The sequence below is a fragment of the Coffea eugenioides genome, chromosome 6 (assembly GCF_003713205.1).
Source record: "Coffea eugenioides isolate CCC68of chromosome 6, Ceug_1.0, whole genome shotgun sequence".
NCBI lineage: Eukaryota > Viridiplantae > Streptophyta > Magnoliopsida > Gentianales > Rubiaceae > Coffea > Coffea eugenioides.
Window position 1 is genome coordinate 7,503,679 of NC_040040.1, and position 26,102 is coordinate 7,529,780.

The 26,102-nt window shown below is 36.7% G+C and overlaps 4 protein-coding genes across 13 annotated transcripts; 1 reads left to right on the top strand and 3 right to left on the bottom strand.

The window, feature by feature from the left end:
• Positions 1-4,946: 4,946 nt before the first annotated feature.
• LOC113773282 (putative chloride channel-like protein CLC-g) lies at positions 4,947-12,618 on the top strand. Its single transcript, XM_027317894.1, is given in 9 exon segments — positions 4,947-5,248; positions 5,347-5,531; positions 6,067-6,267; positions 6,575-6,622; positions 6,624-6,750; positions 7,690-7,952; positions 8,987-9,256; positions 9,358-10,486; positions 11,834-12,618. Coding segments are annotated over 8 exon segments (2,352 nt in total). The 5' UTR covers positions 4,947-5,248; positions 5,347-5,352; the 3' UTR covers positions 11,969-12,618.
• Positions 12,619-12,804: 186 nt separating this feature from the next.
• Positions 12,805-13,514, bottom strand: LOC113773283 (defensin-like protein). The gene is made up of 2 exons (XM_027317895.1): positions 13,388-13,514; positions 12,805-13,129 (listed from the first exon to the last, which is right to left on the bottom strand). Exons 1-2 carry the CDS (start codon positions 13,458-13,460, stop codon positions 12,957-12,959), a joined length of 246 nt encoding a protein of 81 aa, XP_027173696.1. The 5' UTR covers positions 13,461-13,514; the 3' UTR covers positions 12,805-12,956.
• Positions 13,515-14,955: 1,441 nt separating this feature from the next.
• LOC113773476 (defensin-like protein) lies at positions 14,956-15,886 on the bottom strand. Its single transcript, XM_027318122.1, has 2 exons — positions 15,808-15,886; positions 14,956-15,438 (listed from the first exon to the last, which is right to left on the bottom strand). The coding sequence occupies exons 1-2, from the start codon at positions 15,884-15,886 to the stop codon at positions 15,203-15,205; spliced, it is 315 nt and encodes a 104-aa protein (XP_027173923.1). The 3' UTR covers positions 14,956-15,202.
• A 634-nt stretch (positions 15,887-16,520) lies between these two features.
• On the bottom strand, positions 16,521-23,312 carry LOC113773210 (calmodulin-binding receptor-like cytoplasmic kinase 3). Of its 10 annotated transcripts, none has more exons than XM_027317803.1 (9): positions 23,160-23,312; positions 23,021-23,064; positions 21,988-22,353; positions 21,597-21,842; positions 21,159-21,442; positions 19,611-19,776; positions 19,438-19,527; positions 18,442-18,740; positions 16,521-17,000 (listed from the first exon to the last, which is right to left on the bottom strand). In XM_027317803.1, the coding sequence occupies exons 3-9, from the start codon at positions 22,277-22,279 to the stop codon at positions 16,791-16,793; spliced, it is 1,587 nt and encodes a 528-aa protein (XP_027173604.1). In that variant the 5' UTR covers positions 22,280-22,353; positions 23,021-23,064; positions 23,160-23,312; the 3' UTR covers positions 16,521-16,790. The 10 variants fall into 10 exon arrangements, with proteins under 10 accessions (XP_027173604.1, XP_027173603.1, XP_027173602.1 ...); XM_027317802.1 differs by having other exon boundaries at positions 22,902-23,064; XM_027317801.1 differs by having other exon boundaries at positions 21,988-22,664; positions 22,902-23,064.
• Positions 23,313-26,102: the final 2,790 nt, after the last annotated feature.

Consider the following 26,102-nt stretch of genomic DNA (forward strand, 5'->3'; position numbering starts at 1 on the left):
CTAGTCATTCGATCTATAGAGTACTTGGACACAATTCAAGTTGCCAAAAAGTGGGATTAAGATAAATAGCAATCTGGGACAATTCACCTTGAATGCCCACATCACCTGCTTACCCTTTTTAGAGTATGAAGCGGAAATTTTTTCGGCCAGTGGAGTTTTGGGGCAATTTTCCGTTTCCTTTGATTAGGCAGAAAGGTTGCGGTTTTCGAATTCCTCGGAGGAGGTAGGCTTGCAACAGCGTTGAAAATATCATGTACGACGTTGTACTGCTGGTACGCGATAAGCAGAATTTTGGTTGATCATCGGACCCCCTCTTTGCAAATGTGACTCTTGTGACAATGGGACATCGGTTCCTAACAAATAAAATAACCAAAAGTGACTTTGGCATTTTCCAACTTGACGAAGCGATAATCTTAACCTTTCGTAGTTGTGTGAGTGATGATAATTTCGGAAATTAATATAATGCCGCTTTGAATTGAAGTTTATTCAAAAGAAAATTTCAGAATAGTAATAATATAATACTTTTTATAATGTGATATGTAATGTAACATATACGGCATGACAATTCAGAAGTTTTGCAGCCACATATCCATACACAAGCAATTCATAGAAATGGACGTGCCAGCAAGAAAATGTTTGGTTAAGTGCCAATCCATGTTTGGTGCTTACATAGACTAGACTAGGAAAGATCTTTCACTTATAAAGGGATTTGGGGCAGGAAAAATCAATTTTTTTATATTTTGTACGCGATGTAATTTACTTTGCATAACGTGTAATTATAGAATAAAATTTTATGGGTCTCACATATAATATGAAAAATGATATATAAAATGAAATTTTGGACCTTATTTTTTTTTTGTCAAATCTTGACCAGCAACCTTTCGGAACGGTTGCTTCCTGCAATCGTTCCTACCTCAAATCCCTTGTAAAGCAATGCTTTATCATGCTACGCTTTCTCTCTCATTCAGAAACTCGTACCAAGAGACAATTTAGAATGAACTAACACGCCATATCATAATATGTTTGTGCATAATAAAATAATACAATGTATAAAACTATAATTGTACATATATACAAAATAGAACTAGTGGGAATACCCGTGTACACGGTTGCTGACATTATTGGAAAAAAATAAAATGGGAACAATAAAGCGAAAAAATTTTACCAATAAAATAAAATATAATATCTGGTTTAACAATAGTTTGAAATTATGAATGTATATATCATTCAAGAACGTTTTTTTCGGTTGTATGAGAATTTTTTTTATCTTGTCTGAGAATTGTTACAAAAAAAAATACAACAATAAGTTAATATAAGAATAGCACAATAGAATTTAATACATTGTGTTGAACAATAAAAAATAACGCAACTCAATTTGAATTGTTATTAGCACCCATAGTTAATGAAGTAATCCCTATATAAAAATATTTTGGTACATGTAGTAATTGGTAATCTATAAAATAAAATAAATTGCTAATCTATAAAATTGCTAAGTTGTCTATAAATAGCATCAATAGAATGTGATACAATTGTATTGTAATCGAACAATTGTAATACAATTGTATTGTATTGTATCTATAGTTGATTTAGCAAGATAGTGCAGCCAAAAAATGTGTATGTAAGATGAGTATGACGATATAAGAAACTATATATTTACCATGATCACGCAAAATTATTGGTGATGTGGATGCCTGGCGATCTTGAGGACAGTTAGATTTTTCATTTCTTTGATCTAGAAATAAAATATATATTAAATTAAAAATCAATAGTTTATGTATTTATTTTATGTGTAAATAGTGATACATTGTATGAGAACTGTTAACCAAAAACATACAATAATTAATATAGAAATAGCATCAATAGAATTTAATAGAATTGCATTGTAATCAAATGAAAACAATTACAGAGAAGTGGTTATCTGAACTAAGGAATGTAGTTTTAAATGCTCAAAAGTGCCTTGACGATTGCACATATGTCAGGGGTTTTGTGAGTTTTTTACTCCTCTTGAATCATTTTTTTTTTCTAATTGTAATATATTACTTGCAGGTGTTAAGTAGGACTTGGCTCTGACCTTTTGTTTAAGTACTTTAAGCAATGAACTATTTATTCCATGAGTTGAATTGTGCTGTTGCTAGATAGATGAATCACGTAGTTGTAATTGTCATTGTTGATAAAGAAAAGAAAGGCTAGAATGCAATTTTGCCAAAAGGATTTCTGACGAAATTAAAAATTAATCCAATTTTAATAATGTGCGTATAGTGCCTTAGTTATTAGTAGTATCTGGATTGTTTTTCTCCAATTATAAACCATTTTTAATTATTTTTTTTAATTATCAAAAAATCTTTTTTTTTATTTCATGCACGATCATTTTTTGGAATAAAATTATGAAAATAACTATCGTAACACCTATTTTATGTGATAAATGTGCAATAAAAAATAATTAAAAAATTTTCAGTAATAAAAACAAATAAATTTTTATAATATACAATTTATGTTAGAAATAGTAGAACCCTCAATCATGAACCTATACCATCCGCAATTATATAAGCAAGCAATACCTTTTTATCTTTGCTTTATAGTGTAACAATAAGCAAACAACCATTCATAAGATTTTGTAAAAAATTTTCAGAAATAATGGATGATCAGAAAATCAATGCAATATCATTCATGACAAAAAACAAAGCAAAAGCAAAACATACTCAAAAGGCAGAGGGGACTAACCTGGAAAATTAAGCCGGCCGCAAGAAGGTTGATTTCTGCTGGAGTCTTTGCACATAATATCTTCCACTACTGCTCACAAAAGAAACAAAATCAATACATTTACAAAATCAATAGAGAACCCAAAACAAATAACAAACTGAGAGAGAGGGTAAGGGAATTAACTCGATAAGTTAATTAAGTCGATCAGTAAAAGAAGAATTTGTAGGAGTAATTGTTGGAGTAATTGTAGGATGAGTTAAGATAGTGGGATAGTGGGAATATTGATTGGTGATAAGGTGATAGTGGGATAGTGAGAATATTGATTGGTGATAAGGTGGGTTATAACCCACTATTTTTTTACGTATTAAAATAAATATAAAAATATGAGTTAAGATAGTGGGATAGTGGGAGTGAGATAGTGGGAACATTGATTGGTGATAAAGTGATAGTGGGATAGTGGGAATATTGATTGGTGATAAGGTAGGTTATAACCCACTGTTTTTTTATGTATTAAAATAAATACAAAAATCTAGAAAAAAGTATGACAAGTTTAGAAGGCATTGAGAGGGTTTCTGCTAAAAATCCCTTCCTGAATACATATAGATATAGATATTGCCATTATATATATGTGCAAACTTTATGTCTCAATCTGATACTTTGTGTTCGACATTTTATGTCTCCATTATAAAATGTTGTATTTTGATTACTAACTTTTTTTTATAAAATTCAATAAATCTTTTCCATGAAAAAGTTTGATATAACTCACACTGAAAGATTAGAAAGTTCGAAAAGTGTACATAAGTAGCGCTGGAAAACAGTTGATCAAATATTTTCATACAAGAGAAGAACAATACGTATTTTGAGCAAGTGAATCCAATTGTTGTCATAAAATTATTGGTTAGGTTATTCAATTATTTTGACTAAGATAATCCTTCACTGTCGTGTGACAATAATGACTTTAACAATGATAATAAATATATGCAAGGAATTTTGGTTAACAAAAATAAACACTAATCGACGAGGTGGAGAATAACAACATTTTTTTTAGAGGGTAAATAACCTATTAGTGTTACTAAAGAAGCGCCACTAACAAATTACCTACAAATTCAGGTATGTTAGTCAATTGAATTCGAAGGATAAAAAACAAACTCCAGTAGCAGGAAGGGAAGAATAAGAGTCTAACTTCTTGTGTACACTTGTCAATCTCATCATTTCTCGATATTTTCTCTCCCCAGTATAATTCAAAACACGCATCTGAACGTAGACAATTCAAAGGACTAATTTTACTTTGCATCCTCAAAGATAATAATGCATTGTTTTATTTTAGCCACGACCCCTCAATCTTTTTCATTCACTTTCAGCACATTATTATTGTTGATTCACTAGCTAGGATACAATCACTAATAATAATATTAGTAAAATTAATGACATGGAGGACGCTGCAAATTAATGATAATTTATCGTTTGGTTTTGATTACCAGTCCTCGACTCCTTTTATTGACTTTCAATATATTATTATAGATTTGCAAGGTCACAATCACTAATGTTATTAGGAAAATTGACGAGATAAAGAGTGTTATAAATTAATGGTAAAGTATCATTTTGTTCTAAATGCAATTTTTTTTGCTCCATTTGACCACCTTTAACATATTAATTGTTATTAATTTATAGGTCCTCTATTCCATTAATTTTATTAAATTTATCATTGATTGGATTTAAATGAAACAGATTTAAAAATTTATGGTACAAAATATTTAAAATTGAAAATTTAGAATATAAAATATTTAAATTGAAAATTTAGAATACAAAAGTTAAAAAAGTGATACAAGTTCAGAGAGCAAAACGGAGTTAATCCACGATTCAATCCCTTGCTGGACACCGTTGACAGCGCAACAGGTGCATTCTATGGGACTACAAGTCTTTTTTTTTTATCGACATGATATTCAGAAGAATTGAACTGCCATATAAGATCAAATGGATGACTTTGCCTCCGCCGACGCCGACGAAACTTTCAGAAAATATTGGAAATGAATTCAAAGTTTAACCTGCACCTCGGTGGACAACCACTCTAAACTCTAACACCGAAATTTTGGGAGTTGGTTGGGACTTGGGACTGGGACGACAAGTCGATAACACCGAAAGATAGGTTACCACAAACCCAAAAAAAAAAAAAATAGCGTATAGGCTATAGCATGACAAAAAAGGAAACCACGTTGAAAGAGAACCCACGGAAAAAGGAATTTTTTCTTCCTTCTCACCCTGCTTCCTTATCCGTTTTCTTCTTTCACAAAATTTGGCTGGGTTCGTGTTCTACTTCTACCTACTGGTTTGTATCCAATAAAAAACTAGCTAGGGGAAGTCGGGGGTGGGTTTGGGCGTGGTCGTAGCAAACTTTGCTGTCTTGCTCAGTACATCAGTTTTAAAAATTGATTGAATTTGTTGCTCGGATTCTGGTCTCGACTCATCCCCGCTCGTTGCCAATTGGGCTGTGTCTCCAGTCTCCGTCCCATCTCCACCATCTCATCATTAATCATCCCTACCTGTATCGGTACGTATTCTAGCTGATTTTCCCAATTCTATCTATTTCGTTAATGCATTGCCAGTACTTATAATCCGGTGATTCTTACTTCGTTTTGACAATAACAGAGTAACATGGCTGCCGCGTCACCTCCGGCGGAGGCTGCAGTGGAAGAAGAATCTTTGCTCTCACAGCCTCTGCTACAACAACACGAAGAACAGCATCATACCCTTCGCAGATCAGCTTCCAATACCACTTCGCAACTTGCCATCGTCGGCTCTAATCTCTGCGCTATCGAAAGCCTTGACTACGAGTACTAACTCACGTTACTACGTCGGCTTTTACCTTCCCTACTTGCATTTCTTTTTTTTTTTTTGCCTTTCCAAAATATAGCTTCGATTATTCGAGTATTTGTTCGTTCTGGGAATAAACGAATAGAAGAACATATTTTTATGCATCCGCTGGGTTTCAGTTCGTGAATGTTGACTTGATTTGTTATTATTGAACTATGAGTCAAGCTTCATGGCACTTCTGTTGTTGACTTTGTGCGCTATATCGGAAGTCAAATTCAACCAATATGTGAAAATGGAAGACCTTTGGGACATGTTTTTACCGTTTTTTCCATTTGCTACTGCTCATCTGTCTCGCAGATGAGATAAATGTGTTCATTGCGTACCAATTTGAGCTGGTTCACATCATTTTCAGATTGAATTGATATCAGATGCTGTTGAATTTTACCACATTACTGCGTGTTTAACACTTAATTAGTTTATTATAGTTCACATCATCTCTCTAACTAAGAATCTGCAATGCTTTAGAGGCTGAATCTATTAATCTCTGGGCTTTAGGATTATGGAGAATGCCCTTTTCAAGCAAGATTGGAGGAGTAATCGGAAGATACAGATTTTCCAGTACATATTCATGAAATGGACTTTCTGTTTCCTTATTGGACTTCTTGTCAGTCTTGTGGGCTTCTTCAACAACCTTGCAGTTGAAAACATTGCAGGTTTGAAGTTTGTTGTCACCTCCAACATGATGTTGGCGAGAAGGTGATGATGCTTCACCTTTTTTTTTTTTTTTAATTTGTTGTTACTCAACATGTTTTGTTAATTTTGTGTTTCTAATTCGACATTTTGGGATGTAATTTGTCATTTGCTGCATATGGTATTAAGGACTTTATGGGTGTGGAACTACTGATTAGTTAGGCTATAATATTTTGTTCAAAAAGTCATGAAGGTTAGGTATTTTGTAAGTATGCTTTAGCGTGCAGGTTTATAGACTGCAGATCGGTTTTTTTTTAATAAAAATAATCTTTTGAGGGTGTTTGATTAACGTGATTAAAAATTTTGGGAACAGGTTTGTGGCAGCTTTTGCTATCTTTTCATCATCAAATTTTGCGTTGACCTTTTGCAAGTTTGATTACGGCTTTTATAGCCCCGGAATGTGCTGGTTCAGGTATACCAGAGGTTAAGGCTTACTTGAATGGCGTAGATGCACCAGCAATATTTTCGTTAAGAACTTTGCTTGTCAAGGTAATTATGATCAGTACAAAATTTGTCTGTATATCTTCTGTTCATTTATTCTATACTTCCTTTCCTTCTTATGCTGCTTACTTTGAGCAATTTCCAGTCTGAAACCGATATGTGCATGGTTTGGCAAGAACTTCTGATCATTTGTGTGTATCAATGCATAGTGGGAGATTTTTATACAGCAGATCATCCTGGAACTTATCTAACTACTTATGTGATATTTGTAACCCTGCGTAACAGCTCCCATATCCCCCTCTCCCCTTTCTCACACTCTCAGATGCATCACACACCCTTATCCCCCCCCCCCCCCCCCCAAAAAAAAAAACATACACACACAGACAGAGGAGAGAGAGTGTGAGATTGATAGATAGAGAGGTAGGGGAGAAAGCCAAATGCATAGATACTGACGGTGGCAATGATAGTATACATAAATCTTCTAATGGACTGTACAAGCACTTTTAAGCAGTTAATCAGAGGGGAAAGCAATGAGACATGTTGGATTAATGGGGATTTGGGCTCTGGGAGAGCTTAGTGTAACTTGTATGTGTCAAGAAATGGTTATCTCATCATGTTTGAGCCCGCTCCACTAGGATCCAATTGTAGTAGCTAAGTATTGTTTTGGGAGAATTATGAGATTCTGTTCCAAGGGACATATCTTAGATAATAGATATGCCTGTTGTTTTAACAATCAATCTAGCAAACCAAGATTTCGTTGGAGGTGACTCTAATGGTCACTCTAAGCAACTACAAGCACCCATCTTGGTTTTAATATTCACTTGGTGGAAATTTGTAGACTAGTTTGCCCAGAACTGCTACTTTCTTTTTTTACTTTGGCTTTTTCTTCACCATGTACTGTTGGGTTCTTACAGATTGTAGTTTCTCATGTTTTTAGATTCTATTATAAAATTCAGGCAGTTATTTGACATGGGCCTAAATGTCCAGATTATTGGTAGCATATCTGCCGTGTCATCCTCTCTTAATGTTGGCAAGGCAGGACCAATGGTCCATACTGGTGCATGCATTGCTGCAATTTTGGGCCAGGGCGGGTCAAAAAAGTATGGTTTAACTTGGAAATGGCTGCGGTTTTTTAAAAATGATCGAGACCGGAGAGATCTGGTAACTTGTGGATCAGCTGCTGGGATTGCTGCTGCTTTTCGTGCTCCTGTTGGTGGTGTTTTATTTGCTCTCGAAGAAATGGCATCTTGGTATGCTAAACCTACGGGCTTTACCTTTGTTATCAGTCAGATGATGCTCTAGTTTTCTCATACTTATGCTTTTGTTGAAATTTAAGGCTGGTTGTTCTGGGAATTTCATTATATTAATTCTGCTTTTGTAACTTCAATGTTCAGATTTCTGTTTTTTCCTTTTGGATGTTTGCTTCATGAATTTTTGCCTTTGGTTGTGCAGTTGTAAGTCTTAAGTTATCATGGTTAGAATCATTTTTAGAGAGGGTTGAGTGTGTTTCTCTGTTCAGATTAGTATTTGGCTTAAATGGATTACTTTATCCTTGCAAAAACTTTTGATTACTTTGTGAAATTGGAAATTTTGGGGGTCATTGTAATGTTAGTAGATTTGAATTGCTGAGTTGGAATTGACAGCTTGCAAGGAAAGCCTATCGAAATCAGGTAGTACCTAGCAGCACTAAGTTTTGAACTAACCCTTTGGGATTAACCATAAACTTTATGAATTTACAAGATCATTTGCTTTTACACCAATAAGGAAGCTGAAGGAAATGAATTGGATGGTGTACTTTAAATAATCTCATTCATGCCTTTGGTGAGAGAAACTTTATGGTGCTGCTGTTTCTTGTCGTGAGATGGTGGTAAGATAAACTTTGCATGTGAGAAGTTGAGGACTGTGCACTAATGGGCTTAAGTTATTAGATTATATGTACACTTTGTGCTGTAATTGGGAAAACTGATTTCTTGATTTAGGAATGGGTCATTCACTCTGTCTTTCTGCTCCATTTCCTCTATATCACATCAACCTGTACAACTTCGTTCGTCGGTCTTCCAGATGTTTCTTAGAACCACCCTGAATTAGCAATATGATTCTGTCCCACATCCTAAAGATGATGTTACCAGTATGTTTGTCACATTGGACGCAAATCAACACTGTCCCCTCTCACTATTTGGCACTTGATGTAAATATGATGCTTTTTCTAGGAACTATTTATTTCCATTGGGAACTTCTTTTTATAACATCTGTTCAGGCACTGAAAGATTTATTTATTCTGCAGGTGGAGAAGTGCTCTTCTGTGGAGAGCTTTCTTCACAGCTGCTATTGTTGCGATTGTCCTTCGTGCTTTGATTGATGTTTGTTTGAGAGGAAAATGTGGACTATTTGGTAAAGGGGGGCTAATCATGTATGATGTGACCTCAGCTGATATTCCCTATCACCTATGGGATGTGCCTCCAGTAATACTTCTTGGAGTTGTAGGGGGCATATTGGGAAGTTTGTACAATAGTTTACTTGAAAAGGTTCTCCGAATCTACAATCTGATTAATGAGTAAGTTCCCAAACTATAACTTCTGCTTTCAAGATTTTCCTTTTCCTTTTTTTAAGGCACATGCAGATACATTATCCAATGTTTTCTGTTTCCAATTCCAGGAAAGGCACTTTTTTCAAGATAATTCTTGCTTGCTGTATATCCATATGCACATCCTGTCTTCTATTTGGATTACCATGGATTGCATCTTGCCGTCCTTGTCCGCTTGATCCTTCAGAGCCTTGTCCAACAATTGGCCGGTCTGGGAATTATAAGAAATTTCAGTGTGCCCCTGGTCACTACAATGATTTAGCCAGCCTCTTTTTCAATACAAATGATGATGCAATCAAAAACCTTTTCAGCAAGAATACTGATGCTGAGTTCCAGCACTCTTCAATGCTAATCTTCTTCGTCACCTGTTTTTTCCTGAGCATCTTTAGTTATGGCATTGTCGCACCTACAGGTCTCTTTGTACCTGTTATTGTTACTGGTGCGTCTTATGGACGGCTTGTAGGAATGCTAATTGGTTCACGCTCAACTCTCAACCATGGCCTTTTTGCTGTCCTAGGTTCTGCTTCTCTTCTTGGTGGATCTATGAGGATGACTGTTTCTTTGTGTGTTATTATCTTGGAACTTACAAACAATCTATTATTGCTGCCCCTAATAATGCTGGTTCTTCTTATTTCCAAGACTGTAGCTGATGCATTTAATGGAAATATATACGATCTGATTATGAGGTCAAAGGGTTTTCCTTACTTAGAAGCTCATGCTGAACCGTACATGAGGCAACTGACAGTTAGGGATGTGGTCACCGGCCCACTTCGGCTTTTCCAAGGCATTGAGAAGGTTGCTAATATAGTTCATGTCCTCAAGACAACTGGGCATAATGGGTTTCCGGTGGTGGATGAGCCCCCATTTTCTGAAGCCCCAGTTTTGGTTGGTCTTATCCTCCGTGCCCATCTCATCACATTGCTGAAGAAGAAAGCTTTTTTGCATAGTCCAATGCCTAATTTCTCTGATGCCTTTAAAGGGTTCATGGCAGATGATTTTGCAAAGAAGGGTTTGGGAAATGGAGACAGGATTGAAGATATAGATTTGTCAGATGAAGAGATGAATATGTTCGTAGATTTGCATCCTTTTATTAACACTTCACCATATTCTGTGGTAGAGACGATGTCCTTGGCAAAGGCTCTTATACTTTTCCGGGAAGTCGGTTTGAGGCATGTGCTGGTTGTTCCAAAAATACCTGGAGTAAGAATTTTACCATGTACTTATTCTGATATGACAAAATATCACTTTGACAGCAACTTATCCTCTTGTTTTTTATTAGTTGCAATTTCAAATGCGCCTCATTTCTCTCCCCATCACTTTTGTTTTCATTCTTTTTTGGAACTGAAAATGTTTCATTACTTACTGTCTGTCTTGCAAGTAGGAGTTACGTTAGTCTCTGCTTTCATGACTAGTCAGCTTTCATTTCTTACTGCCTGTCTTACACGTATGATATACATCACTATCTATATTCATTACTGGCAACCCCCCCTCTCTCTCTCGCATCCTTCATAGCTGAAACAATTCTCTGTTTTTCAGAGAGAGATTACTGCAATGATTACATGATACGAACATGGGTCCATGATTCATGTTCAAGTCATGAAGATGGTTGAGTAATTGAAGTCCAACGTTCCAGCCATTCCTTTCTTGAGAATTAGTGTGTTTACTTAGTTATTAAGTCCTTAGTATCATGTGTTTATGATATTTTCCAGCCAATTGTTGTGGTTGGTCCAAGTATTGTTAGTTGGGCCGATTCATGTTAGCTTAGGAGTTAAATGAATCATTAGTTTGGTTAATTAAAAGGTTAGGTCATGTTGATCATAGTTAAGCCTTAAGAGTCGAATTAGTTTCCTAGCTAGAATTGAGTTAGGTTTAGTTAAAAAGTTTCCTAATTTAATTAGATTTCTTTTGAGTCTTTGTAAAGGCTATAAAAGAGCCTTAAAGTCCAACGTTTTTTGGAGATGAATTATAAAAGAAAATGTCCTGTTAGCAACATCTCTTGTCCAAGAAATCCAACTTGAATACTTGAGAGGATTCTTAAATTTTTTAATTGACTTATCAATTCAAGGTCACGTTGAATTGTGGTGTCATTCTACCCTTCTATTCAATCTCGAACAGTCCTTGATTGTCTAGAATCCGTCCAATAGGTGTCATTCTACCCTTCTATTCAATCTCGAACAGTCCTTGATTGTCTAGAATCCGTCCAATTTATTCATAACCTGATCAAGATACAATCCGTCCAATTTATTCATAACCTGATCAAGATAGATCCTTTCGCTGCCTCGATTGTTCAAGACAAGTTCTTGTTGGGTCAAACATGGGTCCATGATTCATGTTCAAGTCATGAAAATGATTGAGTAATTGAAGTCTCGTTCACCGTATGTTTTTCTTCTGTAGGGATATTGATTGAATAGGACTCCTAACTGCTTGTATCATCTGCGCGCATCCGTTCTTTTACAAGTCAACTTCTATTCTCCAATCTTTATTTTTATATGTTTATATTTTTATCCTGCTCAAACTGCCTGTAAATGCTGTTTTTTGTTTTCTCAGGGAGTGCCAGTTGTGGGGATATTGACCAGGCATGATTTCATGCCAGAACACGTACTGAATGTGCATCCCTTGTCGTTGAGGAGCAGGTGGAGAAGATTGAGATTTCAGTGGCCGAGTTGGAGTAAAATTTTTTAGCGACTTTTTACCAAAGCACTGCTACGAGGCAGCCCTTGTGGCTGTACTGGCTCTGGAAAGGTAATATGACATATTATTTTTCTAAGACTTCCTTTTGATGTAGAGAATTCATAGGGATCATCTAAAAGATGGTCCATGGCAAATCTTGCTGCCGCCAGACCTGTTGAGTTATGGTCTGGTTGATATGCTATTATTTCACCCGTTTAGATGGAAGCGTATAAGCAGAAGCAGAGGGTGAGAAGGATGACGTATATGAGATACAAGTAAAGAGCCAATTCATCAAAGAGGGTGAGAAAAAACAGTCACCGGATTGCTTGGCAATGACGGTGGTTTTGACAATGTGGCATGCCGATTCACATTTTCACGTTCTGTTCTCGTTGCTTCATCGCAGTTATTGTTTATAATAACAGCTAGCTCTGAAGGCTGCTATTATAAGATGTATCTGTGGATTAGGATCTCTACTTGTCTAAACTAGAAGATCTCAAGCTAATCTGGGAGCCACCATGTGTCCCTCCCGTCTTAAATTTAGACATAGCATGGCTGAATTTTAAAACTAGTTTCCTTTGGAAATTTGTTGATCAGTAAGGCCCCTGAATAGCATCCTCTGGGCCTTAAGTTTTCCTAATAATTCTAGTTATGACTCTCTTTCGGAATAAGTTGCCATTTCTCATATCCTACTAAACCCCACTCACATTATTCGCACTACTTGTATATGGACTACTACCAGAAAACTCAAACGCCACCAAAATTTTTTAAAAAAAAAAAAAAAAAAAATTGCAACCAAATAGGCCGTGCACATCCAGTGGCACCTATTTCCAAAAACAATACTGTGCAGCAAACACCATGAACAAAGTAGCTCCGTGTTTGAAAGGGACTAGCAATTTATTTCGGGGCTGACATTAGAGGATTACAATAGTACTACTAGAGCGGAGTGGAAAAGGTGTGGAACAATCTCAGGCGATCAGGGGAGTCAAGTGAAGAAGATGATCTAACAAGGTTTGCTGCAGAAACAGCGCCTTCTGACGCCCCTGCACTCCCCTCCTGGAAAGCCTTCGGTCTGGCACACAGCTGCACAGTTGCTCTTTCTTACACACGTTCCCTTGAACCGGTGGCTCTGTGACTCGCACGTCCGTGCCTCTGCCACCCTCACTGGATCCATCTCTGTTTTAACGCAAGCATATCACGATACAAAAAACCAATTAGAGATGATTGATTATTAGCCACAGTGGTCGTTTAAACGTGTAACAAGAACCACGCTAGCGAAGGCATCAGAGGGAAGAAAGTTGTCGGTCCAAGATGTAATAATGTTCATCATGCATGGTTTGGAACAAACTCAAAATGATAAGAGCACAGAAAAAATGTGTAGAACGTTGAATCGAAAAGATAACAAAAACAAGGAGGAGATGGCATGGTGTAGACCTGTGGACATGAAGAGCATCAGCAGGAGGAATGCAGTTGCGAACAGGCGCATTGAATACGTCATCGTCTTCATATTACAGAGATCGGAAGGACTCGTTCGTAATGGAGCGTGGAAAGTGGGTGAGGAAGCCTCTCTATGCTGGTTTATTTATAGGGCTTGAAATGTTTCATAACGTACTCGAGTCTTCCAATTGATCGGTAGCCAGATACGATTGATATAAATGAAAAAATAGGTCAAAAAATATCTATCCACAGAACGTGCCCGACAGTTGGCGGCAGAAATGGTTGCAGAGAGATCAGAGATGCATGCATGCATGATTTGAAATGAGAGAGCTTGGTAGGTAGCTTCAGCGGTGCCATTACTTGCTGCAGTAGTAAGGACAGTGTGACAGCGCCACCACTTGTAAGATGAGTCATTGAGTCAGGACAGATTTTTCTTAAAGGCCCTTTCTTTGTCGAGTCTTCATCAATTCTTGAGAAATAGGGAGCCTAGTAATATCTTCCGTGCAGGATTTTTCGACTCTTACTGCATTTACTGTTGTTCATAATTTCATAACGTTACTACCCTCATTGAAAACTCTCTCCTGCCAAACCAGGATGGATGGATGATATTTATATGACCATTAGCAAGTGAAAAAGGAGAAATGGATAATAGTAAGCGGGGCGGAATTGTGCATGGGGAAATCGAATTAGGATACTGTACAATTCAACTTACTAAGCGCTCAATCGAATTTTCTTTTTCGTGCTTAAAATTCAGCACATTAGCTGTTTCAGTGGTGTTTAGATTTTAAATTCAGATTCATCAAACGGACTGAATAAGGTGGCGAGTAGCACTTGCATGATATTTCGTGAATTCACAGAATGGGCAGGACTCACGAGATGCCTGGTCAATGTGTTGTCTCATCCCTTTGGTACAGAACATTAAAAGCTAAATGCAAAAGAGAAAGCAAAGGAAAATTAGTCGGGATAGATATCCCTTGAGCCCGCCCGAAGAGATAACCCTCCTTATCATGGCCAGTTCAAATTTATGTCTTCTTCTGCATCATCGTCTCTATCGTCCATAAACTGTACAAATATCACTTGAGCACAAAATATATTGTTTACTTTAACTGCCGGACCAAAGGGAACAAGAGTTTTAGAGCATGTTGAAAAGCAGATGCAGAATCGCCGTCCTCCAATTTTATTTTTTTTTGTCTGCCGTTTGAAAAGAGGGCTCAAGGCCCTGGGTGTGGTAACGCCATTACATCAAAGCTAACAAATTTCTCAAAGAATCCGCCGGTCTCGTGAGGACTCTTTCTTCTGGTTCCATACTCAATCTCAGCTTAGCTAAATGATCGTTTTCTTTTCTTTAGGCTGATCGTCGTGAGAGAATTCAATGGGCAAGGAAATAAACAAGCCCCTGTACCAAACAGAAGATAAAACGTCCTTCCATTGTAAAGGACAGGACAAAAATACTGAAATGTACGAATAGTCTTGATGGATCCGTGAATAATGCAAAGTAAGTAGAAAGCTTTATTGAGTCTCCAATTTCCGTCCAACAGCAACAGCAAAAGTCGTTTGGGCCAATTGTATAACTATGTAGTATATTTTATGATTAACTAATCTGCTCGGTATGGCAACTTTTGTTTTTTCCCTCCTTAGCTCAGTATCTAATACTTCAATCTTAAGATTTCTTCTTGTACTGATTGATGATGATTTTGTGAATATTCTTCTTCTTGATAGAATGCATATTCCAAGAGGGTCATATCTATCTGTATGTAGTAGTAGTTATTATTATTTTACGTAGTCACGAACACAAGCTGCAGTCTCGATGGTTTAAGATGACAAACAAGGTCTGGTGCAGAAACAGCGTCGGCGGAGGCCCCTGCATTTCCCTCCCTGAAACCCTTCGGTCTGGCACACGGCGGCGCAGTTGCTCTCCTTTACGCAAGGTCCCTTGAACCGCTTGCTCGGTGTCTCACACGTCCTTTCTATTGCCGCCACAGCCGCGGCCTTCCTTCTACTTGGACCCTTTTCGTTTCCTGTATCTCCGCACAATACTGGACCCATCTCTGCAGTAGTTAATGGCTTCAAGAGATGTTTAAAACGATCAATCTTTTCATACAAAGAACTCCGTACATGGTCTAATCTGGCTATTTTAGACCCGTTTGTGTAAAGAAGAAAAAAAAAAAATTTTTTTGTGGCTCGAGTGAAGAAATTTTAGGAGATTCATCCTCGATAGATTTCCGAAAGAAATACACGCACAATTAAGCTACAAATATGAAATATCTTTTCTTCCTGTCCCCGGATTAAAGGGTGTCATATAAGTGCACAATTACTGTAGTAGGTTCATGCTCAATATGCACAAGTCAAAAGGTTGCGTAGAATATTATAATTTCACCCGAATGAGACAGAACAAGAAAAAATGGAGATGTCCAGACCTGTGTCATGGGCAATGGCCAGCGCCAGCAGCAGGAGGAGGAGGAATGCAGTTGCAAACAACCACTTGGAATACCCCATCTTCATTCTTGAATCTTGATTGCGGGAAGACTACTCACAGAGTAATGTTGGCAGGTTAATTTATAGATAAGGTCTGAATTGTTTGATTACTTGTTCAAAATGATCGCCTGATCAGTCACTTAACTTGTGTGAAGCAGAACATTGCTTTAAAGCATCTGTCATACGTTTTCCCTTCTCAATATATTAAGCCGTAAACGCATTTTCTTGGTCTTTTTATGTACACACACGGCTTTTCTTTGAAAACCAAATTTGAACATCCTTTCACCCGATTGATTCGTACTGATTATTTACTCTAGTAGTATCATACTTGAGCTCATTCTTAAACCATTTTCAAACTAGTAGCTACAGGGATGCAATATGCAGCAGAGAAACTGGGATGGGAATAAAGAAAGGCTCTGAAAAATGGCTGACATCCCATCCACATTTACGTGAGTTTCCACTCCCTGAGCGTCTCCGTAGCTTCATTTCCTCCATCCGCACCACGTTCATTACAAGGATCAATCATACCCTGATCAAGCCAATAGGCAGTCCGCCTTGCTTGCATCCATTCAATCTTTCACGGTTCTAAATCCGAAGCAAAAGAAAACGAAACAATGGGACAACGAATTATGCAAGTGTTCTGCAATTTGTTCCGAAGAGCAATGTTCTGTACTAACGATGTAATTCATTCAAGTATTGCAGTCGTTAACAGCTATCATCCTTTCGAATAGGGTACCGTGAGTGACGCAAAGCCAAAAGCTAATACAAATGCATCTACACAATTGACGAGCACCAAGTATGAGGCAACGGATCATTATCATAAGCGAAAAACGTGGAATTGACGAAAATAAAGGCCAACAGAAAATTGTCAAAACAGGGTTTTTCTATACAGCATCAACATAAAAAGCCACTACAAACTTCCAAGTCACTCCCTCCTTCCCCTTCTCATGTAGTCCATTCTAATTGCCCACAATTCCTCTCCCACTACCTTCATGTCTGGACGATCAGCTCGTGTAGGTGCTGCGCACTGGATAGCTAAACCAAACATCTTCACTAGTATCTCCCTGTCTATTGTTTCATGCATTTGATGGTCGAGCATGTCATAAACATTTCCTTCACTATACTTGCCAAAAGCCTGCATGCACACAACGGGAGAGGTGTTGTAAACAATCCAAATCTGGTTGAGATTTTAATTTTTAAGAATTAAAAGCTAACTTGCCACTTTTACCGAAGCCTCAAAGCACTCAAAGGTAATTCAACAGACTGATATGCACGCTCAACAGACTTATCACCCTAAGTTCCATCCGACCAGGAAAAGTAAGGGCAAGCAACTGGATAATCCTCAAATACACACACACACACACACACACATATGTTCAGTAATCAATTGTTGCACATTTACATTAGTCACGGCATAACTCATCAAACATTACAGACTTCGACTCAATCTTGCACTTATTCCTACCACTATGCTATTTCAAATTTACAAAAAGGGTACAGAATTTTCATCATCATAAAATCAGTTCACTTTGCCCCTTCTAACAGAGAGTCAGCAGCTATCAACTATCTATCTACAAACAGAACTAAATTAATGTCTCCAACTAATGTATTTTTGGAAGATATATGCTGTAAAATCAGAACATTTAATGTGACAGGAAGCACTGAAACTTGGACTCTTGAATGATGCCAGCCCAACAAATGACCAAGAAGTCATTAGACAGTGGTCTCTTAATTCTGATCAAATCCAATGAGGCAGGAAAGAGCATGGAGCTGTTATTTGCTTGTGGAAAATTAGGGCCATATTCACTAGGTCTTTCTGCCTAGGAAATCATTATGGGTTGGGTGGTTGGTGGGTTGGTGGGGAGGGAGTGTAAGTGAGAGATCCTGGGTTTGAGTCCTCCCACTTACACTCAAAAAAAAAAAATTTTTGACTTAGTAATTCCACAAATTTGACTACTAAAGTTCCTTGACTGAGAAAGGTCATCAACCGTAGCACAGTTATACGCATAGCATGGGACAGAATAGATCTCAATGAAAAACTGCAGAGATGTTCAACACAATGCATTTTGATCATTGCCGAAGAATTCAAACAAAATGTAGCATAAGAAGTACTGTCTCAGAACAGGAGGATCAGCAAGATAGCAACTAAAAATTCCTTTGACATTGATGATGCAAACCAAGCAGCTCACTAGATTGATCTTATGCATTTTATTCCCTTTCTGCTTTGTTTTTCCCTTTTAGTCTTCACCTACTAATCCAAGTCCCAGTTGAAAACAATACCTACTGATTGGTACGTGGATGTTCATGAACCTGACAGGAGGAACTTATGACTACCATATGATATTAAATCATACAGGAAGACTTCCAAGACAAACACCATTGTTTTAATACAGACTCTTAAGCAAATTTACTCCAGACAGATCCCTTGGCCTTTCAAGAACGCATGCGATTAGGTACATGGGAAGTGCACAAGCCATAAATGTTAAGAGTAAAACTAGCTAGCCAAGTGAAATAGCTTTTAAAGTCTTGGCAGCCAAGTCAAATTGTTGTCAAAAAGACGAGGAAAAGAAACATACCCATCTAATTGTCACCCTCTCTTCAGCAGGTTTTTTCAACTCCACTGGACGACGACCTGATAAAATTTCTATTAACAGAATCCCGAATGAGTATACATCACTCTTCGATGTGAGTTGATAAGTCTTCATATATTCTGGATCCAAGTAACCAACTGTTCCTTTAACCTTAGTCGAAACATGTGTTTTATCAGAGTCCATCTCTCCTTGCCTTGCAAATCCAAAATCGGCAACTTTGGCTCTCATGCTTTCGGTCAGAAGAATATTGGATGACTTCACATCTCTGTGGATTATTTGCTTCTCTGCAGCAAAGTCAACAATTATGATCATGTCTTTCCACCAAATACTCAAAAAGCAGAATGATAGGAGAAGCACATTTGAAATAGCAAAAGGCTTTCGAAATGGAATTAGAAAATGTTAAAGTGAATATCAGCATTTAACACGATAGACTAACCAGTATGGTTAACTGTAAGAGTGTCTTCAATAGAAACCAGTAAACTGCTTTAATTTCGTACGATGCAGTTTAAGATCCTCATAACATTAATCTACAAAATAATGCCATTGTGATAACTAATTGCAAGAGAAACCTAAAGGTTGTCTTCTCCTTTGATAAAAGAAAAGAGCATTGAAGCACGATTTTGTTGCTGCTTAGGGTGGATGTTTCCTTGGTCCAGATTATGCACTATTTAGCTAATCATTGAAGCACGATTTTGTTGCTGCTTAGGGTGGATGTTTCCTTGGTCCAGATTATGCACTATTTAGCTTATCATCTATTTGGAGATCTCAAGTGGGTCAGCTCGTAAAAAGTTTTACTTATTGATAATTTCTATAACAGTATGCTAAAAATTGGCATTTTATAGCAAAAACAAGAAGCCCTTCAAATTTAGATGCTTTTTTTTCGACTGGTTCCTAAAGTTCCAAGTTGAGTATTATCCTTCAATGAGATTTTGTGCAGTAAGTAGGAAGTGAATCGGCTATATAGATATATAAGGTAGTCACCTGCATACAGATGCAGATACGTCAAGGCATGAGCAACATCAATAGAAATCTCAAGTCGCTGATTGAAGTCCAAGGTTTTGCCTCGTAGACCTGCAAGATATATTACGGACCATCAGTTGGTCATTTTCCTCATTTTGCATAATGCTAATGGTTTAAGAGTCAAAATTCTTTACCATCCAGATGTTCTCTTAGAGTACCATTTGGTACATATTCTGTAATAATAAGGCGCTCATTTCCTCTATCAACATAACCAAGTAACTTGACCAGATTCCGATGATCAATTTTGGCCAGTAGTTCAACTTCACTTCTAAACTCAGTTCGTAGGGTGTCAAAGTACTCCTGTGAAAGGTAAGTGTCAGCAACTCATAAGCCTTGGAAAGCAATAGATTCATGAGAATAAGTAGCCAGAAAAAAGTTTGGATCTTTACATCTAAAAAAACACAAAAGTTGTTTCAACTTTTTATCAAACAAACTATACTGAAAAAACAAGGTGAGATAACCTTCGGTCACTCATGGTTCCATCACCAGCAAAGCTAGACATACATTAACACCAGGAAGAAATTACCTAAGATCAAAGTGGATACACAGACTCAATTTTACTGTTGCAAAGATAGAGCAGTATTAAATAGTGTAAAATGATTTAGGTTTCCAAATTCTTATCATTCCATCAAGGATGTGGGAGTTCCTTTTCGGGAAGGGACCTAGAACTGATCAAATTTGGTCATGTCATTGATCGAGTTATGGTGACTTAGATCAAACTCTACACCAATGTCACTATTTAAGCAAGTTCCATGGTTTCAAAGACAATATTAAACTGATATTGGACTCACCAAAATCACAACTTATGGAAATCCCTAAAATAATTTCTTCACATGTCTGAACTCATCACTGGTTAAGTTTTGTTAAAACTTAGTCTATTGCATTTTTTCACCCTACACTGACATGTAGCCTTGACTGCATTAGCTTTGTGGATAAACAGAATAACAATCAGTCAACATGTTCAGCAACTAATCAAAATCCTGATGCCTGCCTTGGTCATATTTTGAGTAGTATATAATCTTTTGGCCAGGAAAATCTCAAAGATAATTGAACCTAAAGTAAGGTTTAACAGGTAGTACACACATACATAACATCTTCCCTGTATAATGTTCAAGATTTCTCCCTTTCAAATAAATGGTAAAAAATCCTCCATTTAATGTTTTCTTTTTTCTTTTTCCGTTAATCTTTAAAGCAAAGTGATGTAACTGTACTTGGTACATCTAAAGAAGGAAACCTCGAAGCCTAGTCTTTTTTCATACTAAATCAACTTAGAATTTGCTTCATTCAAGAAAAATGTAAACCTGAAGGTTTATGCCTCAATGTTCATTCTTTCTTTCTTTTTTTTTTTCAGCTTTTTTAATCACTTGGCTGGTTGATTGAGGGATTGGGAAAGGAGAATACAAATTCCCAGAAAAGATGTCTAACAATGCCTCACAGCGCCAGTCAAAAACTTAATAAAACACATGATACTAGTCTTGAGCCTATTTCAACTTTCTTTACATATAAACTGCTAACTAAAAGAGTGAAAGGGATAGTGTTTTATCATCCTGGAGTATCAAAAAAATGGAGAAATGTATTTGGTCTCACACCATATTATTATGCAAAGTCCACATTGCAGATGGAAATATAAGATATTGTAAATTATTTCAAACTCTAGATCGAGTTTTGATGCAGTCAGTTACCTGCTTAGCACGTTTAATGGCAACAACCTGGCCATCAGGTAGCTGTGCTTTGTAAACCGTTCCAAAACCTCCTTCACCTATTTTTAATGATGGTGAGAAATTTTGGGTAGCTCTCACAACTTGACTCATATTTAGATGAACAGATCCAACTCTATCAAGTTTTGGTGACATTGAAAACCTAGAAGGACTAGGTGGCACCCGTAGAGGACTAGGTGGCACCCGTAAAGGACTGGGTGGAATTTTTTCGGGAACTGAATTGATTTCTAAAGAGGAAACTGAGTCCACTGCAAAAAAAAAAAAAAATACTAAAAGTGTAAATAACCACAAAGATCAAAAGAAGTGAATCTATCGTAAGACTATCAATACAAGGGAAATCGTTTTACTATCTTTGCTTCTGTTTATTATCTTGCGATCAAATAGGAACACAATAATACTCACTTGAATTTGGTTCCTTCTCAAATACAGGAACAGAACTTTCTTTTCTTCTTGCACGAAAGCAAGGACAAACTAAGCCACAGCAAAGAAGAAGAACTCCAGGTGCTGCCATGGCCAAGTTTTTTGGGGTTAATATGACATACTTGGCTTCTTTGTCCTCCATTTGCTGTGTTTTAAAATGATCTTCCATCGACTCTTCTCTTACTCCTTCCTTCAAAATTTTTCTTCCTGCCCTGAAAGGCAGCTCATCTGCAAAACAAGAGAAAGCGTGCATTCTCATAGAAAGTAAACATCTAAGTGAAACTAACCGAACATGACTATATACTAAGAATTCAAATAACATTTTGTCCAACAGAATAGCATTCAGGACAGGTATAAGGTGAATGGATCTTACCCAATGAATCGTACAAACTGCAATGTTGATTTCTAGCGTTTCCCCTAATGAAGCAATGATTCTCTTGATAGAATTTGAGAGCTTTGCAAAACAAATTTCTATCTACTAATTTTCCATCAATGTAGAACAATCTCTCTTTAAGATCATCTGAATAGCCAATATGGTATGTTCCACAAGTATTCGAATCAATTAATAAACCAGAAGCTGATAGTCCTGGCAACTGCACCAACACCAATAAACTCAAAACTACCACTGTGATGGTCAGCGATGTACTACGGCCCACAAATTCCATCTTCCAAATCCAAGAAATGGTGTTAGCATTGCTAAATCTCAAGGCTCCACAAGGGATAAACTCAGCTGCAACTCCTACGCCAAGCCAAGAAATCAGAAGCAACTTGAACACAACAAACTGGCAAAGGTGAAAGAGTAGTTGTGTGCTATAAACTCAAATGATATGCAGAATTTGATTCAACAACGCTAAAGCAACCTCTCAAAACACGGTTCTCAAGCCAATCAGTCTTTAGAATTTAATCCAGAAGCTGAAGAAAAGCAGATATGCTGTATCTTAAACTAGAAAAGACCATATACCCTGAAGTCAAAATTCTGAAACAGCTCCAGACAAACCAGCCGAAATATTCATAAGCACTTAAAATTTCAATGGAACATCACCAAGAACTCTGGTGCCAAGGTACCTCCAAACAGAAACTGAATTAAGAAAGATCCAATTTTTATGAAAGAGGAGAGCTCAAACCCCGAGTTAGAAGCAAAGATATTAATGCAAGAGAACCAAAAAATCAGAACATTCTGAACTCAGTTATCACAGCATCATGAGAACCTTAAAGGCCGAATTCCCTATCAAATTTAGTTCAATAAATAGAAGAACAAAAATAATCCCAGATCAAGGAACTAATTACCAATTCATCAATCACAAGACCACCCAATCAGAAAGAAAAATATTTCTCCTCAACAACTTTACCAAACACATAAAAACCAAATTCCCAGTTGCAAAAACAGCTCAAATTCACAATCTCACTTCATCAAAAGGTTGAAGCGCCAATCTTGTTTGTTCCCCAACGACTATAAAGAAAGGAGTTATAAATTAGTATATAAAGCAGCAGACGGGGAGAGAAATCAATGGTCAAGCATTAATTGAAGTCAGGAATGAAGCAAACCTGAGTAAAGGCGGCTGAGAGGAGGAAAAGTGGAGATTTTTTTAAGTTGTTATATGTTTAGTGGTGGTTGGACTATATTCATCAGAAGGAAAAATCAAAGGCAAAAATGAGAAAGACCGGCCCTAGCTTGCTGGCTGGCTGGCTGGCTGGCGAAGCAGTAGTTCAGTCTTTTGGCTTCGGGAGGTTAAGACGGTAAAGTTGCTGTGAATATGATGTAACAAAATGGCCGTCTCTGCTTAATATTATTAATTTTTTAAACCCAATTTATTAGTGCAGATTCCTGGCTGTGAAGTGATGCATTCCAGCTCCTCCAGACTTTTGGATATTCTTGACCGTTCTTGTATTCTCTGCATTGTATAGTTACAGTTACCCCCGGACTCGAAAGCTATTATTATTGATTATCCAACCAAAGGCCTTCTTTTTTTCTTCTTCTTTTCTTTCAAGAAAAAGTGTAAAACGCTACGACATGTTGTTTTTGTCGGATGGTAAATGACGTGGAACTTTTAAGGTTTGAAAGGGTATGGGCAGACAGTTGAAATTTTAGCTACTCCCTTTTACTTTTACCGTTCTTCAGGGAGTATTTTGTTTTTTTTTTCTTGTGCCGCTATTACCAACAGACACACACACACGAAAACAAAGAATTAGAATAGTCTTCCTAGGATGGTTTTACCAAAGTGAGTGTGTTGGCATTCGAATAACAACAACATTTTCTAAGTTGACAGTATTTGAAAAACATTATTTTTTTTCAAAATTATGTGAACATGTTGTAATCATTTGTCTAATCATTTTTTTTATGTCGCATGCATAACATCATCAGACAATTAACAAAAATATTTTTAAAAATTTCAAATAATCTTAGATCCAACACTCACTTATCTTTGTTTATAGATTGTAATGTATTCTTCTTTTCTTTTTTTTTGGGGGGGGGGAGGAGGGAGGATGGGGGACTACTATATTTTGAAGTAAAATAAGTTAACATCTTCTTCATGAATGAATTGATTTGATTCAACTGTGTTTGGGCTATTTTCAGAGATACTCTTTGTTTTCATTTTAGCGGAAGCAAACAACAATTGTTCCCACGTGTGAACATCCACGAACTTGCAAATTGTGAGGTCAAACCTCGTGCGAATCTGAAGACTCGGACTTCCACTGATAAATGATAGTATAAAAGAATCGGCCCGTTCCCACCTGTAGTTGACCACAATTCCCACGGCAATGTCAGCCATAGCGTTGGCGTGAATGGAGGGAGAAAGAAAAACCGGAGGAGGAGGAAACTGGAAAGTAACTGCTGCTGCTGCTGCATGGGTCGATTCACTTGACCATTTTTCTTTTTTCATTTTTTCTTTTATTTTTAGGGGGAAAAACTTTTTTTTTTTTTTTTTGGATAATATATGGGAGGAAAACATGTTTAACATTTTCCTAACGCTCGGTTACTGGAATTTCTTCTGGCATGTCTGACTTGCTTGTTGGTCTTGTACATCTTCTGTTGGGCTGGACTTCATTTTGGGCTATGATTTTTTTTTTTTTTTGGGAAAAAAATGAAGCTCATTATCAGGGCAATCAAGAAAATCTTCATTGTCAGCTGAGATTGTCAATTCATTGACCAGATAATTCTGAGCTAAATCTTACCATGGAGCCACAAATATTTGCCAATTTGAAAAAAAATATCAAATGGATGGAATTTTTTTTTTTTTTTGTCATTTCCATCGATTATATATATTTGTTTGGATTGGGCTTTATTTCTCCAAATTTATTTACTTACATCATCATTACAATTTCCAATACACCTTTTTACCTTCTCAATTACCTTTTTACCTCACATACATCACATCACAAAAAGTGCTACAGTAAAAATATCTCTAATAATTCACAATCCAAACAGATTTCGAGCCAACTTTTCTACAATTCGAGTTTATATCGACCCCCTTTTTCTATCCTTCCACCCTTCCTCATATCTACTACTTATTAGTCCATTCATAAATGACGAGCGAGTAACTATGATAAAGATTTCCTTGGAATGAATATTCAATTCTAACTTATTCATTTTATTATCTTGAACTTTTTTTTTTAAAAAAAAAAAGATCTTTCTCAGGAGGAGTGAGGATATCACAATGTGTAATTTACAAAACACTTTTGCTTTTAGGCGAAATGGCAAAGCAAGTTGCTTTGCTCCTTTTTTTTTTTTTTTTAACACCCCAAGATAAATAAATTATTGTCGGGCTGTAAATTAGGCTTGTGGAAGATTTTTTTTGTCTTGTCGATCCACAGGCTAGTATGTCAAACTGGAGTGCAAACGAGATTGAAAGTGAACGAGACAACTGGCCCAGTGTTTGAAAATAATGGGCTGCCGCTAATATTTCCAAATTCTACAAGAAGCCCGTCAGCACACGGCAACGAAGTCTTGCCATCGGCCATTCAGAGTCAGCTAGATAGTTCTACAATTTCAAATAATATATGGAATGAGAAAAACAAAATCGAAACATAGGCACACACCCAAAATATATATATATATATATATATGAGAGTGGATTCGAACATTTTTAAACGACTATGACAATTTTTTTTTTTTTTTTACTTAGAGATGTGAAAGAAATGAGTTGATTTCAACAACATAGGATTCAGAATTTATTTGACTTCTAAATAATCTTGATTTTTTTTTCGAATTCACCTACAAAGAGCAATTTTAAAAACACGACATGTCAAAACTTTAGACTTGAATATGGGAGCATTTTAGAGGGGCTGTCTTTTAGTTTGTGTCTGTTGTGTAAGGAGTATGTCACTTAGAGTATAATTTCTTTTCCTTTAGGCAAAAAAAAAAATTTTTTTTGCTTGACAACTATTATGGTTTTAAGCTCAAATAAAGTTTTATCAAACTAAACCAATGTCAAAGCTAAATTTCTTTTGTGGTTTTAATTATTGACTTTGTGGTTTGTAAAGTTGAGC

Coding starts and splice junctions, on each gene's coding strand:
- LOC113773210 (XM_027317805.1), bottom strand. CDS start 22,279: ATGGAATTTGTGGGCCGTAGTACATCGCTGACCATCACAGTGGTAGTT. Junction 21,443..21,596: donor TGAGAAGGAACCAAATTCAA/GTGAGTATTATT, acceptor TTTTTTTTGCAG/TGGACTCAGTTTCCTCTTTA. Junction 19,528..19,610: donor TCTAAGAGAACATCTGGATG/GTAAAGAATTTT, acceptor TATATCTTGCAG/GTCTACGAGGCAAAACCTTG.
- LOC113773476 (XM_027318122.1), bottom strand. CDS start 15,886: ATGGGGTATTCCAAGTGGTTGTTTGCAACTGCATTCCTCCTCCTCCTG. Junction 15,439..15,807: donor GGCCATTGCCCATGACACAG/GTCTGGACATCT, acceptor TAACTACTGCAG/AGATGGGTCCAGTATTGTGC.
- LOC113773283 (XM_027317895.1), bottom strand. CDS start 13,460: ATGAAGACGATGACGTATTCAATGCGCCTGTTCGCAACTGCATTCCTC. Junction 13,130..13,387: donor GATGCTCTTCATGTCCACAG/GTCTACACCATG, acceptor GCGTTAAAACAG/AGATGGATCCAGTGAGGGTG.